Source organism: Macaca nemestrina, chromosome 5 (assembly GCF_043159975.1).
Source record: "Macaca nemestrina isolate mMacNem1 chromosome 5, mMacNem.hap1, whole genome shotgun sequence".
Classification (NCBI taxonomy): Eukaryota; Metazoa; Chordata; class Mammalia; order Primates; family Cercopithecidae; genus Macaca; species Macaca nemestrina.
Window position 1 is genome coordinate 33,921,800 of NC_092129.1, and position 17,339 is coordinate 33,939,138.

The following is a 17,339-nucleotide window of genomic DNA, read 5'->3' on the forward strand; positions in this document are numbered from 1 at the left end:
CTACTAAAGGCAGGCATGGTGACTCACACCTGTAATCCCAGCACTTTGGGAGGCTGAGGCAGGTGGATCACCTGATGTCAGAGTTGAGACCAGACTGGCCAACATGGCAAAACCCTCACCTCTTCTAAAAACACAAAAAATTAGCCGGGCTTGTTGGCAGGCACCTGTAATCCCAGCTACTAGGGAGGCTGAGGCATGAGAATTGCTTGAAGCTCGAGGCAGGTGGCAGCGAGCGGAGATCATGCCATTGCACTCCAGGGGATAGAGAGAGACTCTGTCTCCAAAACACATAAATAAATAAAAAATAAACATAAATTTAAAAAGTTAAAAGTCTATTGAGAGTGGAGGATCCAAATAGAGATATGTTTAACACTTTTGTACCCTCTTTTCAGTTTTACCCTTTGTGCTTTCTTTTTTTTCCTCCCTTTAGGGTAATGACTTGAGAATCAGCACAGCCCAAGATGAGGTGTACCTGCACCCATCTGAAGAACATGTTAATGTATTGTTGCTTAAAGAAGAATCATTTACCATACATGGCACACATTTTCCAGTCAGTAGAAAGGAATTTATGACAGTGCTTGCGAATTTGAAGAGAGTCCTCCTACAAATCACATACAGCTTTGGGATGGATGCCATCTTCAGGTAAAATCAAGAACTGCAGCTCCAACGTTCACACATTTGCTTTGGGGCAAAGGTGCAGGAGACGCCCCGGAGTGAATTTTTTAAGGCACCTAGGACTTGCTGTCTTCAAAGAACAGATAAGAACGGAGCCCTAGTTTTCTGAAAGGTTTTCCTCTTAAACCTTTGCAGTTTTAAATGCCCAGAATAAATTCGTCTCAGTTTTTATTATTATTGATGATTCGCTCACAATTGTGTCAGAACGTGGGATCAATAATGATTCCTATATTGAGAAATGTTATATTGGAAAATAAAGTCTCCTTTATGATGGTTCAGAGTGGGAAACTAAAATATATACTTTCCAGGGCACCCTTATTTGGAAAGCAGTTTCTAAAATATTTCCTTCCAGTGGTTGTTAACTAGTTTCTGGCTTAATAGTATATAGATTGTAATAAGAAACGTAAGTCTTTTCATTTAAGTAACCACCGATCTCACTATAAAACACTTTAAGACTATAACAGCCACATGGTGTAAAGGAAAGAATATGAACTTTGGAGCCAAACTGAGTAGAAATTCAATAAGCTTTATTGCTTACTGTATGTGTGACCTTGGGCAAGTGATTAGGCCTCGAGGAATGTTTCTTTCCGGTGTGAAGTGGATATACTAATGCCTACTTTTCAGGGTCTTTGTTAACATGATATGTGATAATTAGGAAAGTACTCATCACCTAGAACACTTTCAGTTTTTTCTTGTTCTCCCCCGCACCCCCTTGTTTTCTAAAGAGCAAACTCCCTGACTTGAACCAAATCTGCTTGTGTCTGATTAAATGCTGTAGGCTGCTATGTTTTTTTATTTTTAAAACAATGACATTTTTATCTGACAGAATTTTAACTTCAACTGTGTCTGAATGGGCTCTTTACCCTTCTCCTTTTCTTCTCTAATAATAAGTAACACAAGGTGTCATAGGAACTTGCTTCTAAATCAGATTAAGTTAGATGTTCAAATGTGACGCCAGCCTGACAACCCAGTATACCTTTAATGAAAGCAATGCCTCCAGTATTGGAGTTTTTATTGCTGATGCCACCACCTCTCACCTCCCTGTTCCCCATCATTTCCCTGTGCTGCCTAGTTTGCCTTTCACTGGTAATATTTCAACTTAGTCTAATCATCATTACCATTTCCCAAAGGAGAGAACTGCAGAATCATAAACAGAACCATTGCCAAATAATGTACCTCTTTTGCATAGGCAGTTCTTTAGAAGCTGGGTTAAAATGCCGTGGAGATGAGAAGCAGCACTTAGGAATTAATTATGTTTTTCCCATTTAGTAAATAGAGATTGTCATGATGTTTAAACAGTACAAAGAGATGAGTCCTCCAGCTTTCAAAATGAATGACAACCAAATTGAAAAAAAAAAGTGGCTAGGGGGGCTTATTTATTTTTGTCAGCATTGCTTTTCAGGCTAGTTAATACAGAGACATTTCTCCCTGATTTATGTCAGACAGTTTCAGTGTCTACCCATCTTAAAATCACTGGTTTCATTTGCAGTCTTCTGAGGTTTCGCCATATAGGAGGAATGCATTCACAGTGCGACTCTGTGAAATGACAAAAGAGCTAATCCAAGTAGGTGGCTACTTTCTGTCACCTATATTACCTAAAGCTCTGTGGTTCAGTAAGTAAAAGCCAGTGTCAGATTTGAAACTCCTACCCACTCAGGTGAGCTGAAAGTGAGCATGAATCTGGAGTCAGTCAGTAAGCTTGTTATATATTATCTGTGATCTACTAGTAGATTGAGTCATATTTGCAAAACATCACTTGAATTGATTTCGACTTGTCTTCCACAGTAGGCTTCCGACTTGGTATACTGTTTGTGTGCAAGCACGAGTAAATTGAAGCTCAACAAAAATTCATATTTAGACTTATTTACAGTGGATTTACTTCCGTGGCAGTTCTTTCAGCAAATGGGCTTAGGTTCCTCCAGTTATATGGTTAGATGGAATTGTATAACGGAAGGAGAACTGGACTGCGGGTCAAGGATTTTGACTTTTGTCTTCAAGTCAGCTATTTAATAGTTGTAAACATAAGTATGGTTTTGACCTCTTTGGACTTCAATCACTTCATCTGTAAAATAAGGAGGACGACAATTGCCCTGCCAACTTCAAAAGGTCGCCGCAAGAATTGAATTACAGAGCTGCAAAAGCACTTGGCTAGTGATAACCCAGCATACAAATATGAAGCATTTCTATCTTATCTACTTCATCCCAAAGGATCACGTTTTCTCCAAATACCATTAAGACTTAGAGACCTCTAGAGAAAGGCACATACTGGTATTTCCATACATATGACAGTTCTTACTGTCATTTTTTTTCCAGAATCCTGATACCCATTAGATAAAATAATTTATTTTCTTCTCACTGTCCTCACTAGGAAGATGAAGGCACAAGTAGAACACTTTTCCTTCTTCTTTTAAGAGTATAAGAGAAATCAACCTAACTGAACTGTGCATCTTTCTCCTTTAAATTCTCCAAGCCTTGGATTTAGTAACATCCTTGGTCTTTAAATTAAGAAAGGCTTTTATGAAGCACCTACATTAGATACAGAACTCTGCACAAAATGTGTTTTCCTCTTACTTTACAGTAGACATTAGTAGAGTTCACCAAATTTCCAGTCTCATCCATAAGGGATATTGCATTTCTCTAACCCTGGAGGGTAGATGTGTCATATGACTTGGTTTAGCCAATGAACTGTGGCGGAAATGTATTTTTTTTCCACCTGGTTTAACGTTGAATTTCCAATGTGAGACTCTCTGCAGCTTACTCAGCAAACAGATTAAAAAACAGCTTGGGGCCAGGCGCGGTGGCTTGTGCCTGTAATCCCAGCAATTTGGGAGGCCGAGGCGGGCAGATCACGAGGTCAGGAGTTCAAGACCGGGCTGACCAACATGGTGAAACCCTGTCTCTACTAAAAATACCAAAATTAGCCGGGCGTAGTGGCGCATGCCTGTAATCCCAGCTACTCAGAAGGCTGAGGCGGTAGAATGGCTTGATCCTGGGAGGCAGAGGTTGCAGTGAGCCGAGATCTCGCCATTGCACTCCAGCCTGGGCAACAGAGGGACACTCTGTCAAAAAAAAAGAACAAAAAAAACACCAGCCTGGAATACAGATTTAGCACACAGAGGTCAGCTGCCCTAACAGTCACCCAGGCCTGTAGAGGATTTTACATGAGTAAGCCTTTGTTTTCTGTGAAGCCATTGGGAATTTGGTGTTGTTACCACAGCATAACCGAGTCCATCATGACTTTATCATTGATACAACTCATGAGTATTGCTTGAAAATAAATACAAAATATTTTCAAGGCAAGATATTTTTACACAACTTTTAGTGTAAATTTTGGGGTTTGGGATCAAAAAAGATTATACATAATTTATATAATAATCCAGAAAAATTCTTGTAAGCAAAGGAGTCTTTGATAATCATAGAAATAGTATTGATAGGTACACAGTGTACCTCTACCTTCTGAAGTTAATGATTTGGGTAACTACATTTTGAAGACATTTTGCTGATTACACTAGGACTTAAAAAGATTTTTGCAGCTCCCTTGGCATCCGGCTATTGGTAAGAGGTGCAGCCAAAATTTTACCCTACGTTTCCTTCCCGTTATCTTTGACTACCTCCCAATGCTATTCCGTAAGTATTCGATTCGTTCAGTCTGCAAATATTTACTGAGCACCTTCCATGATTATCTCTCTAAATCTTAGTTCCTCTTCTATACAATGGCAGAAACAATGTCTAAATTTCAAGATTGGCAATTAAGTGAAAACACAATGTATGTTAAGCACCTGAAATAGTATCTAGCATATGTTGGGAGGCAATGCAGGGTAACAAGGAGATCCCTGGTTTTGGAGTCGTGCTTGGGTTTGAATCTATGCTGCACCTTTTGCTAATGGTATTATGTTGGTCAAGGCTCTTTACTCCTCTGAGCCTCAGATTCTTCATTTGTAAATGTGACTAGACATGGGTTGTTACATTGTTTATTGATACTTAAATGAAATGTCTTTCCAACCTGTATCATAGTGCACAGAAGATAGTAGACAGTAAGTAGTAACTATTAAGAAGCAGTCATTCTAGGCTAGGCTATAAGGATACAAAGGTGGACAAATGATCATTCAACTCAAAGAAGGCATTGTACAGCAGAGAAGACAGATCTATATATACATGCTGTACATTTATGATAATATAAATAGTGCAGAAGAAGTGTGCACAGTGCATCCTGGGAGAACTAAGAAGGAAGAGGTGAATTCTTGTGTTAGCATTTAATACACTTTTAATAAATTGCTGCAAAAGTATCAGATTCTGTCAGTTACTGCTCTTACTTGATGTGAGATTGAAAATGTTTAGATAAAATATCTTGCTCTCTCTCTATATATATAGAAAAAAGACAATTGTAACATCAAGAGTTTTTTGTTGTTTTAAAGTATAATGTTTTGAGCTGGTTGTTTTAGTATAATATAGCATGTCTTACTCTGGTGGGAAATGTAGTAAAACAAAAATATTGAGAACAATCTTTAAAGCAGCACCAGGACAATGTCTCTGAAACAGTTCCAATATTTTCCATAGTAACTTGTAGAATTATGTCCTCTCTCTTCATCCATCATCTTTTCTGTATTTTCAAGGCATAAAAATAAGAAGGGAAAGTCAGCTAAAGCATTTGACTTAGTTGACAATTCTTTGATAGCTCATGCATCTCCAAAATTCAGTGCTTTATCACTGCCAACATTATGTATTTAAATGAATGCAGCTTGATATCAAGAAAATGACCATATTGAAGGAAAAAAAAATAAACTGCAGCCTTCTTCATGAGTAACACTTGAAACTGTTAAACACATTAAAATCCCATTTAACAAATAGCAGAACCTAATGAACATTGGGATTGCTCGGTGAATACTAATGTGGAATATTACTGGGAAGGATGTTTGAGTGTTGAAGTTTCTCATAGCTCAAAATGGTTACACAGATTAAGGAGAGGAACATCTGTTGTTCAAAAGACAAATGAAATTTGTCAGTTCACTGAAAATATTTTTGTTTTTGTATCTTTTTTAAAACCGTTTCTTAAAGTAGTCAATTGCTCATTCTTCTATTTTGAAATTTCCAGAAATCTTTCTTTAAGTGTTGCATGTCAATTTTATATCAGAAACTCTTGGGCTGTGTCTAGATACAGTTAATCAATCTGCTGTTTAGTAAATTATAGTGATCTATTGTATGATAATCAACTAGTATATCAACCATGAAATCATCTAATTCTGAAATTAAAATGATCAGAATTATAGGCTTATCAAGTGACAGTCCATTAATTCCAGGCAGTTAGATTTCACAATACATTCAGGTGAGTTCTGGTCTCTGGCCTCAAGTTCTAATGATAACAGTTTCCGTTCATTTTCTATGTCAAATCAAACAAGTAATTTGTCTTTTACTTATCTGATTTTATTTGTCTGAAATGTGGTTAGTAGGCTTTATTGTATCCTTTGTCATGGAATGTGTTAGTCATTGATTGTAATAGAACTGTTTTCCATTCATCTATTCATTTGTTATTTAAGTATTTAGTCAGTTACTTTTGTATACATCTATGCGTCTATCTACCCATCCATCCATCCATTCATCAATTCACCCATTCAACAAAAGTCTACTGAACTACTGAACATGTGTGAAGATGATCATGTTGCTTATATAGATGGCAGGACAGGTTTCTGTTCTCAAGGAGTAGCCCATAAGCTCATACCAACATAAGTACTGTCTTTAGTTTAGTAACTCTTCCAAACCCTGCTGTGTTAAGGAGACTTATGAGGCCCAGAAATTCTGTTTCTAGATATATATCCAAAAGAATTGAAAATAGGTATTATGTGTTCACGAATATGAATAGCAATGCTATTTATGATAGCTCAAAGGTAGAAACAATCCAAATATTCATCAACTGATGAATGAATAAACAAAATGTAGCATGTACATGCAGTGAATATTAGTCATAAAAAGAAATGAAATACTGATACATGCTACAGTGAAGTTATCTAGAATAGGTAACTTCATAGTGACAAAAGCAGATTGTTAGCTTACAGGGGTTAGAGGAAGAGGGGAATAGAGAATGACTGCCTAATGGATTCTGGGTTTTCTTTTGGGCTGACAAAATGTCTTAGAATTAGATGTATGTAGTAGCTGCACAACATTGTAAATGTACTAAATGGCAGAATTGTACGATTTATTTTTTAAATTTTAAATAGGTTTGAAAATGTCCATCCTACCCCAAACATCAAACTTCCTCTCTATGTATAATTTAAAATGCTTAATTTTATGTGATGGGAATTACACCTGAACTAATGACAAGAAAAAGAAATGCCTGTGACACTGCATTTTTCATTGACAGGGTTCCTTGGTGAAGGGGGAAAAAAGCATTTAATGATTTTCAGATGACACAAGTAACCTAAACACTGTAGAACAGTGATATTTGCCTAATCTAGGACCTTCTACCAGGTTGTCCAAAATGTGCCTCTAGAGAAGATAGCACTCAATTAATAGTGTTGGATGAGTTTATTTACAGGTAAAGATAATTTGCTTGTCTTTAGAGGGTGCCACCTAGCACTCAGCAGCTAGGATGATTCCATCCAACTGCCTGTATTTGGTGATTTCAGGGTTAATTTCCTTTCCTGCTTCCTGATCATATATGAACTCATACATATTCAAAAGTACTGTCAAGAGTCTAGGCTTAGCAAAGTGGGGGTAAAAGCAATGAAAATTTTAGAAATCTATTGCCGAAAAGCTTACAATTTGAATAAAGATCATCATTTTTGAAGATACGTTTACACCTTGTAATGAGCCTTTTAGCTTTGCTCTCTGACTTGATTCCCAAATTCCCAACATTGATTCCCAAATCTAACAAGTTATTTGGTAAGTGTGAATCACTGATCAATAAAAATCTACCATCACTCCTGAGAAAGGAACTGAAAATGCAGGCCATAGCAAGAATCAGTTGCTTCTTTCTTATGGTTACAAGATGGCAAATCATATGCTATAAAATGTCTATCAGTAATTTTTAAAACTGTAATTATTATGAGTCAATAGTAGTCATTTCATTATGTGCTCTTAGAGTTTATTTAAAATGTATTTTCATACACTAAAATGATTTGGAGATACAAATAGTAAAAAGTATATTTCTTGTAATGTTCATGTAGTCATTTTTATTTGGTTTCAACAGTCAATGAAAATAGGTTAATAAACTGTCTAGTATTTCATAATAACCTACTGTGTGTTACATATTAAACAAGAACTTTATATTCATTTTCCTTTAAAATCAAGCTCAAGGTATATGAACTATTATATTATCTCCATTGTATAGAAGAAAAAATTGAGGTCTAGAAAGAATAAGTTATTTTCTTCTAGACCACGAGGCTGGTAAATATCAGAGAAAGGACGTAAATCCTGGTCTATTTGACTCGCAAAACTGTATTCTTAATAATTAATCTTTTAAAATGTCCTTTTACACAAAAATAGGAAAAGCAAGTAAGATACCGGTAACATTTATTTAAATCGTGAATGCATAATAAGAAAAGAAATGTGTGTGTGACAGCATTTTTTCCAATTTTCCATTTGGCCAAACCAGGTTTTCTCTAAAATAATGAGTTATGCCAAATCACTCCACCAACATCACCAGATTGTAAAAAAGTACCAATAAAATGAAGGCCATAGATACAGAGAACAACAGATTTAATTGAGGACAAAAACAAATCCCAGAGATCATTCTAAGTCAGTCAACTGAGCATTTTGAGAAAGTTTAGCTTATTCCGATGACAAACATGTGGGTTTATCTCAAAGGAAAAGAAAACACAATTGTTTTATCTTTTATTTCAATTTAAAAGCTGAGATGGATTGTTAATATTGTCTATTTCTGCTTTCCTTGTTTAAGCACTAAAAGAAATCAAGCAGTCATTGGAATCTTTTCCATTTTAAAAATCCCTTTAACTATATGATTTTTTAAATGTCTATCTATCTTCAAAAAATGAAAATCAAAACACATAGCCGAGAGCCAAGAGACAAGGAAGAACATTCTCGTATCTCTTCAGCATTTGGGGTTGGTGGTGTTTGTCAGCACTGTAGACTGAGCCAACTTGACCTAATATGACAGACGACCAGAGCTTTTGGTTATGGTATTCATCAGCTTCCTTTCTCAGCATACATAATTGGCTTATATTTATGTCATCGTTGCTGTACGATTCCTACAGCTGTATAATACCTAAAAACTTCACTTATTCACCATCTCTTTTTTCCTCTGCCATAGGTTGAGCTCTGTTAACCTTGAATCCGCTGGCTCCTATCCTACTGATGGAAGCGTTGCAGCAGCTGTAGAAGTATGTCAGTGCCCACCAGGGTATACCGGCTCCTCTTGTGAAGTAAGTTTGCAAGAATGCATCCTCAGTGCATTCAAAGTTCCCTCAACATTGCTTTCAATAACCTGTTCTAATAAGAGCTGGTTTTTTTCTATCAATAATTACACAAATAATGGGTATCACTTAAAAAAGAAACTTGAATGTCTACCAAAAGCTGTGGCTTTCAGTTAGAGTATTAACCACATAATTTCATCTTGTAACTGTTTCTCTCTGAGCTATTTTGCCTATGACTGAAAATCTGATGTTTCCGTCTTTGTTACCTATTTGATCTATTGGATGGTAGCGGAATAAGACTTCAAAATATTTTCTCTTCGTTTTCATCATAATGGTTATCCAAAATTTAGCACTATATATTTTTTTACTTTTCTCTCATGTTTTAATTCTATGTATCACACTTTTCCTCTACTTCATTTCTAAGAATACAACCACATCACAATCATCTGAAGCATTACAATCTTCAGAATGTCAAGAACATAATATATGGAAAAAATACCTTGATAGAGAAAATTGGCTACAGGTCTTTCATTTGTTTAGCACCTGATGTTTGAGATATTTATTGTTGTCTCTGTATCCTAGATTTATAATAAGATTAATGGTTCTTACTTAATACCACAGTGTGTCATCTTAAGGTAACACTTTTTATTTTTTATTTACTTCTATATATTTTCTTTTAGATTGTCTGAAAATTAGTTTTATTTGAAACCTGGTCAAAAAATGTGAGCACTATTTCCTTGACAGAGGGCATGGCTTGCAGATAAATAGGAGCTTAGTTTCTTTAAAATGGTGCCTTTAAGGAATCATTTGAGTGTACTGAGATATTTCACTTCAGAACACTACCTCATTATGCCATTTATAGAAATACTCTAGGCATTGCTTTGTCGGTTCTCTCGTACTTTAAAAATAATGCATACATCTAGAGATACACAGTCATATTCATGACAGCTGTGTTTCCTTTCACTGAGCTCAGATTCACCTTTCTAGAAATAAAACTAGATATAACTTATAGAAGTACTTGCTTTTCCAAAATTCATGTAGATAAGATAAAAATAATTATGGATATCAATTAGCTATGCCAACCCAAATTTGATTTTACATATAAAACATACACTGTATTTGATGAAACAAGAGCCTTTCGCTCTTGATTCCAACCAGACTGCTCTATTGGAACTTTAAAGATCCTCTCTCAATTGGCATAATACATAAGTTAATTCTACTCTTGTTTTAATGCTTGTTTCCACATACGTTATTCTCATCCTTTGCATTATCTTTTATACAAGTTCTAAATGCCCATTGAATATAAAATTACTTGAATATTACAATTGCTTAATTGGCTATGCTTTTAGTCTCTTCCTTCTCTCCGTCAAAAATATTTTTGATGCATTCTAGATATGTCTGACAAATTCTGTAAATTTACCTGCATAAATTATCAGTAAGTACATACAACATAATCCCTGTCCTTATGGAGCTAGCAATCTGTTTAGGGAGACAATAAATACCTAGGAAAAATGGGATCTCAGTGCTATGTAATTAAGGGACCAGTATGTGCTACAGAACATACATGCAATAATCATTCAGAGGGATGAGCTACTGCAGTGGAGAGAGATGTAAAGTGTCCTGGAGTGGAGAAATCTTAAACTGGATGCTAAATAATGGTAACAGATAGATAGAAGCATTTGAGTGTGAAAAACAAAAAAACAAAAAAAACAAAAAAACAAAAAAAAAAAACAAAGAAGAGAGAGATAATAAAAGCTTCCTGTATCTGTCACACAAGAATTGTTTGATAAATAAAGTTACTTTGTAATCCATAAAAGAACTTAACTGAATCAAGAGACAATGAATTTTGGAACTTTGAATTTTCTCTCTGACTTTTTCATTTCTTCTACTCTCTAAAATTCATTTTTTTCTTTATCAAAATTTTCTAGCCCTAAATTCTCTATTATTCAGTCCTATCCTTTCATTATTTCATTTGCTTTTCAATTAAGTGTAGTTCATAAGGCCAGTCATTCTAACCTTGTTATCACTAATATCCTGGGATCCCTTAAAAGCTGAGTAAACACCAAAGACCATTAATGTCTTAATTCCAACTTGCTGAGAACCTCTAGCCAAAAACAGATCAAATTACTCCATTGTAGATATTCTCTTTTACTTCATTTGAGGCCAAAGTGTTGATTCAGAATCTTTTTCTCGTTTCTACTTGACTTCTTATAAAGTGTTCTACAGTTAAATCTTTAAAAAATTTTCTTACTTTCATAGTACTGTCATCATTCATTTCACCTGACAGATGAGACAGGTGGGATACTAAAAAAAAGAGTTTTGGGCAATCTCAGTTTCTTCTATATAATGGAAATAATATTAACCACCTCATAGAATTGCTTGTTTGTTCATACTTTCATTTAGCTGACTAGTATTTGATGAGCATATATTTTGAGACAAACAAGACCCTACACATGGAAAATAGTACAATTAACAATGCAGATATTGTACCTGTCCTCAAGGATGTTGCATTGAGTGGTGGCATTAACAATATGCCAGAAAGCAAATATAAATAAATGTGACAAATTCTATGAAGGAAATAAACAGGGTTAAATAAATAGGGTTCTATGATAAAGTTACTGCAAGTGGTTGTATGAAGGTTAGAAAGTCTATTTTGTAAAAGTTTGTCAGGAAAGGCTTCCTGAGGTGGTGACAGCTAAATGGAATGTTGAAGAATGAGAGGGACAACGATGTAAAAAGAGCTGCTAAGGAAGCAGTGTAGATTGTGGAGTATGTAACGACTGCAAAGAAGGAGCATGGCTGGAGCTTTGTAAGCAAGGGGAAAAGCAAAGGGACAAGATGTGAATGGAAAAGCCAGGCCATTAGGAGTTTTGCACATATGATAAGAATTGAGCATTTTATTCTCATGGCATGGAACATCATTGCAAACCTTTTAGCAGAGTAGTGGAGTAGTGTAGTGATCTGATTTACATTTTTGGGTTTGGGGTATTTCTTGTTTTTTGAGACAGGGTCTTGCTCTGTCACCCAGGCTGGAGTGCAGTGATGCTGTCAAAGCTTACTGCAGCCTCAAACTCCTGAGCTTAAGTGATCCTCCTGCCTCAGCCTCCTGAGTAGCTGGGACTACAGGTGTATACCACTATGCCCAGCTATTTTTGTTTGTTTGTGTGTTTGTTTTAATAGAGACAAGAACTCACTATGTTGCACAGGCTGGTCTCGAACTCCTGAGCTCAAGCAATCCTCCCACCTCAGCCTCCCAAAGTTCTGAGGTTACAGGCATGAGCCAATGCACCCAGCCTGAGTTACATTTTTTTGAAGAAGGCATTATGGCTACAGTAGGAAGAACATGTCTTAGGAGGGCATGAATGATAGGAAGGAGAAGGGTTAATATGTAGTTGCAGTGGAACACAGCAATAATAGTGGTTGCTGTTAGGATCATGGCAGGGGATATAAAAAGACTTATCATATTCTATATATATTTTGATAGTAGAACCAGTAGGACTCACTGATTCAAGACTGTATGTCTGGGGAGAGATTAAAGAAATAAAGAGTTTAAGAATGAGTCATGGATGACCCGTATGAACGATTGATCGGTTGCTTGTGTTGTCATTTACTGAGCTGAGGAAGACAGAGAGAGGAATAGTTGGTAGGGGTGGGGGGGTATGGAATCCATAGTCCAGTTTAGACATTTTAGGTTTGAAAAGGCTGTGAAGTGTAAATGTTAATGTGCATTTATAATATTCAGGTCTTAAATTCAGCATGTCTGTCTGGTCTAGAGATATGTTTTTGGAAGGCATCATAAACTATGGAACTGAATAAAATTACCCAGGAGAAAGTGTAATTGATTAAAAAAAGAGAAAAATAACCCGACTCAAACCCCGAGGAGCTCCTGACATTAAGAAGCAGGGTCAAAGCAGAGGACACAGCAAAGAAATATGGTAGAAATTTGAGAAGTGTGATGTCATAGAAGTTGAGAAAAGAAATTGTGAGAGGAAAAAGAGTCAGCTAGGCCCCAGGCTGATGAAAGGTCAGATAAAATGCAATTGCAGAATCGTCCATCAAATTTGGCTGCATGGAATTTGGTGACAAGGACCAGAACAGTTTTAATTGAGAGGTGGTGACACAAAACAGATTAGAATGGAATGAAGTGTGAAAAAGAAGTGAGGAATATAATACTTGTTAAGAGTAGTGTTACTGAAAAGAAAAACATAGATGACTAGAAAAGTTATATGAGGTTGAGGACAGTTTTGTCATTTGTGTTTTGTTTATTTTTGATGGAGACACTAGATCGTATTTTTTTTGTGCTGATAATAATGACCCAGTAGAAAAGAAAGTCATTACTAATGCATCAGAGAAAGTGAATATTGAGAAGAAAACAGGTGCTGGAATCAGATGACAAGTGGAGCAATGTTCCTTTAGGAAGAAAGACCCCACATCCCCCACATCTCTTGTTTGGAATGGGAATATGGCAACAAGGTTTGGAGATATATGCTTAGATCTCTGGACTTGTTAGTGCAAAGATGGCTTTAATTTTTTCTGTGAGTAATAAGATAAAATCACTGGCTAAAAGAGAGGTGTAAGGAGTTGGGAAGATTGAAAAAAGAAGACGTGGTATGAGTAGTGCATTTGCAGAGTATTAAAACAAAAAACGTATTAAGGAAAACTTCATGGATATCTGTCTGAAAACAGATTAGTTCTCTTCCTTTTCTCAATATCCTTAATTTTTACCCCCTTATGAACATGTAGCTTCACCGGCTTTTAAAAAAGTATATTACAGAAGGAAATCACTTCTATAATAAATCTAGGGATGCAAACAATTTAATGGGGAGGTATGGGAAGGGATTTAATTGGGAGAAATGGAAATGGAAAGGGATAGAAATTTGACAATTTTGGGTTGGTTGTGGGAGTTGAACAACGAGAGCACATGGACACAGGGAGGGGAACATTACACACTGGGGCTTGTTGGGGGGTGGGGGGCTAGGGGAGGGATAGCATTAGCAGAAATACCTAATGTAGATGATGGGTTGGTGGGTTCAGCAAACTACCATGGCACGTGTATACGTATGTAACAAACCTGCACGTTCTGCACGTGTATCCCAGAACTTAAAGTATAATAATAACTAAAAAAAATAAATTTGACACTTTTTTGTTACTGCTCAAATTAAAGAGAAAGTTTATTTTATTTATTTTCAGATATGAAGTATCAGTACATAATGTTTTTATGTGTTTGTTATTGATGCTCAGATTTGAGAGTCCTCATATCCTGAGGCAGAAGGAACATTTCCACAGACACATAACACAATTCTATATCCTTTATTACTTCAGTGATTTCTCTTTTGTTTCCTTTTTCAACTGGAAAAGATGGGCTTTTCATGATATATGATGTTGTACTCAACCATCCAGAAATATAGTAAATAACCCACAAGATGCAATTTCATTGGAGGGGGATCATAAGCTCTTAGAGGGCAGCAGTATTTGCCTCGTGCTTATTTTGCATCTCATCCACTTTGTAGTAATCCCCACAGACGAAAAACTTAATTAAGGATGACGGGGAACTTAGAGCAGGCATTGACACAGGGAATCTAAGACTCAAATATCCTGTTTTAATCAGAATTCAGTTTTTATATAATAAAGTGTTTCACATTTTAAACAAGGAATGAAAAATACAGGCAAAGTTATAGAAGAATGCCATAAAGTAAACTAACAAGAAAGTATGTGGTAAATAAATCATAAACTTTTTGTATACATAGCAAAGCATTATAGGATTGAGGAAATTTAGCATGAAATACATGAATTATATATGTGTAGAAATGAGCTGTGTACGTGGTCAAATATAAGTGTGGGTGCTGCCTTTCTTCCAAATCATGTCAAATATTTTCTGGAAATGATGAAGTTAAGGGCAATTAGTATGTGGGAAAGTGAACACATTCCAGAAAATCAAAATTGCTTGGGATGACATTGGGTACTCTCTTAGGCTAAGATTATATGATGAGTTCTTTTATATCAGCTGCCTTTTTTACAGTACTTTTTCTTCTATTTTCCTGTCTGTACTTTTTACTTTGAGACTGTCACATTTCAATTCTTTATATCTCTGCTTTATTTTACCATTTCAGAAGCGACACCAAGCTAATGCTTCCTCTAATCTCATACCTGCCAATAACGCTAAGGTCAGTGCAAAGCCCCAGTGTCAGGAAGAATACCTCTGTCGCAACGTGTCAATAATGGCAATGCTTTGACAAGCACATTTGATGAGTTTCCTACATGTTATTTTCTATTATCACAAAACAAACAAAAACAACTTTTTGTTTTAATCTCCAAAACCATCTAAAGCCTTATTTTCCTTTCAGTCTTGTTGGCCTAGGCACAGGCGAGTTAACGGCACCATTTTTGGTGGCATCTGTGAGCCATGTCAGTGCTTTGGTCATGCGGAGTCCTGTGATGACGTCACTGGAGAATGCCTGGTAAGTGCTCTCTTCTTTGGGGATGCTGATTGACAAGTCTGAAATCATCTCAACAGATGCTACAATTCAGTTACTACCTGGGGACCTTAAACACTTGAGTCAGTAAGTGCTTTGACAAAGATCTTTGTATTGAACTGAATTGGAACTGAGAATGCTCTTTCATATGTGATCTCCCTAATGAATATGAAGAAGTGTTTATTCATATTAGTCCAAGAATTAAATTAGAATCACATATATTATTTTAAGGCATAACTTATGATTGGAGATATAACTACCATGAATATATATGGTTTACTTCCTTCTATAAATCTATGGAAAATACAGTGTACTTTTAAAATAGAGAATAATTTTTATCCCCATAACATGAAAAGTATAAAATATAACCTTTACAGGAAACATAATTAAGTTTTCTTCATGTTGAAAGTGAAAACATACTGCATATTTTTACTTAAAATGTTCAGAATTTAACTAAATGCATAGCGTCATTTGTAGATTAAAAATAAAAACAATATGTAATACATATTCACCAGAGCTGCTTCTCCTTTACAATTAAGTCTAAGCTTTAACCAGAAAATAGGCTTTACAAAGTGCAAAGCACTTTCCATCCTGCTAAGAAGTCTTAGGATTGGAGAATTACACTGAATAGACCATTTTGATTAACTCAAGGGCATGTTAGTTTTATATTGTCTGACATGGCATGAAGCTTGAAACAACACTTCTCATTTCATTAGTCTTGCAGAAACACAATTTAAAATGGTGCCAATTTAGGAGGATATCACACTCTCATTTCCCTGAAGAATTTAAGGCGGACTCTGTTATCTGTAATTCTTAATATTCTATCTTTCTCTTGCTCATTTTCCCCCATTTCTCTTCTACTTAAAAGCTTCTGGGAAAAATCCAAAATGAAAATTCAGGGCTTTCGTTTCAGTATAATTTGGCATTTAGGTTTATTGATGCTCTTTCTCTTTTCTCTATATAAGATTTTGTTTAATTGCATTGCATTATAAAGCATGAGAGTCTTAATTTGTGGATCAGTAGATTTTTGAAATGACATTTTTATGAATAGAAAGACTAAGTGATTTTCATTTTAATTATGCCATAAGTCTTTTAAAATGTACTTTGGGAAAAATATTGGGTTACCTTTAAACACTTTACTAACATGCAATAGGAAATAATATTCAGCCCAAAACTGACATGGAATTGTTTTATTTACCCTAAGAAGACAAAAATAAGTATGTCATAATACCAAACTCATAATGTTCCCTATAGTCATATTTCATGTTGAATTCATTAGGATAAAATCAAATCAAATGTTCATGCTGAATTCATTAGGATGAAAGCAAATTGGTCCATTTGGTGATGTGATATTTCTAAAATGAGAAGCCTTTTTTAACGAACGAAACAGTGTCATTCAGCATAATTTTGAGAGAAAGAAGGGAGAGAACAGACCCTACTAATGAAACCTACTTTACTGATTTTGTTTCATGAACAGAGAGATAGGAGGTCTCTTTCAAATAACAGAGCGATCTTGAGGCAACAGTGGACATCTTGATGATAAAGACAGAATCTGGTGTTTCCTGAATTTTCCATCATAGCTAGTAAATGGGTGATCATGTAGGATATACTGACTTTCAAGTGCCCTTTCTCCAAAATAGTACTGAAAACTAAGTGCTGATATTCCATTTTGAGTATGTGAGTTCTGATATAATATACAAAGAGAAGAATATTTTAATGTTGCTCATCAAGGGCATTCTTACTGTTCAGTTGACCCTGCATTTTAGCTTCTTACTTAGTTTTCATGAGCATTAAATAGTATGGATTTTACCATGAAAAATAAATT

The 17,339-nt window shown here is 35.5% G+C and overlaps 1 protein-coding gene across 7 annotated transcripts in view; it reads left to right on the top strand.

Annotated features, from left to right (window-relative positions):
* Positions 1-17,339, top strand: part of LOC105465590 (laminin subunit alpha 2) — a 628,094-nt gene that overhangs the window by 357,623 nt on the left and 253,132 nt on the right. For 4 of the 7 annotated variants that reach the window (XM_071096438.1, XM_071096439.1, XM_071096441.1 and 1 more), the window contains exons 14-17: positions 431-642; positions 8,939-9,050; positions 15,152-15,205; positions 15,386-15,499. In XM_071096438.1, the coding sequence (XP_070952539.1) occupies positions 431-642; positions 8,939-9,050; positions 15,152-15,205; positions 15,386-15,499 (492 nt within the window). The remainder of the gene's footprint in view (positions 1-430; positions 643-8,938; positions 9,051-15,151; positions 15,206-15,385; positions 15,500-17,339) is intronic. The other 3 variants (XM_071096440.1, XM_071096443.1, XM_071096444.1) reach the window with 1 other exon arrangement.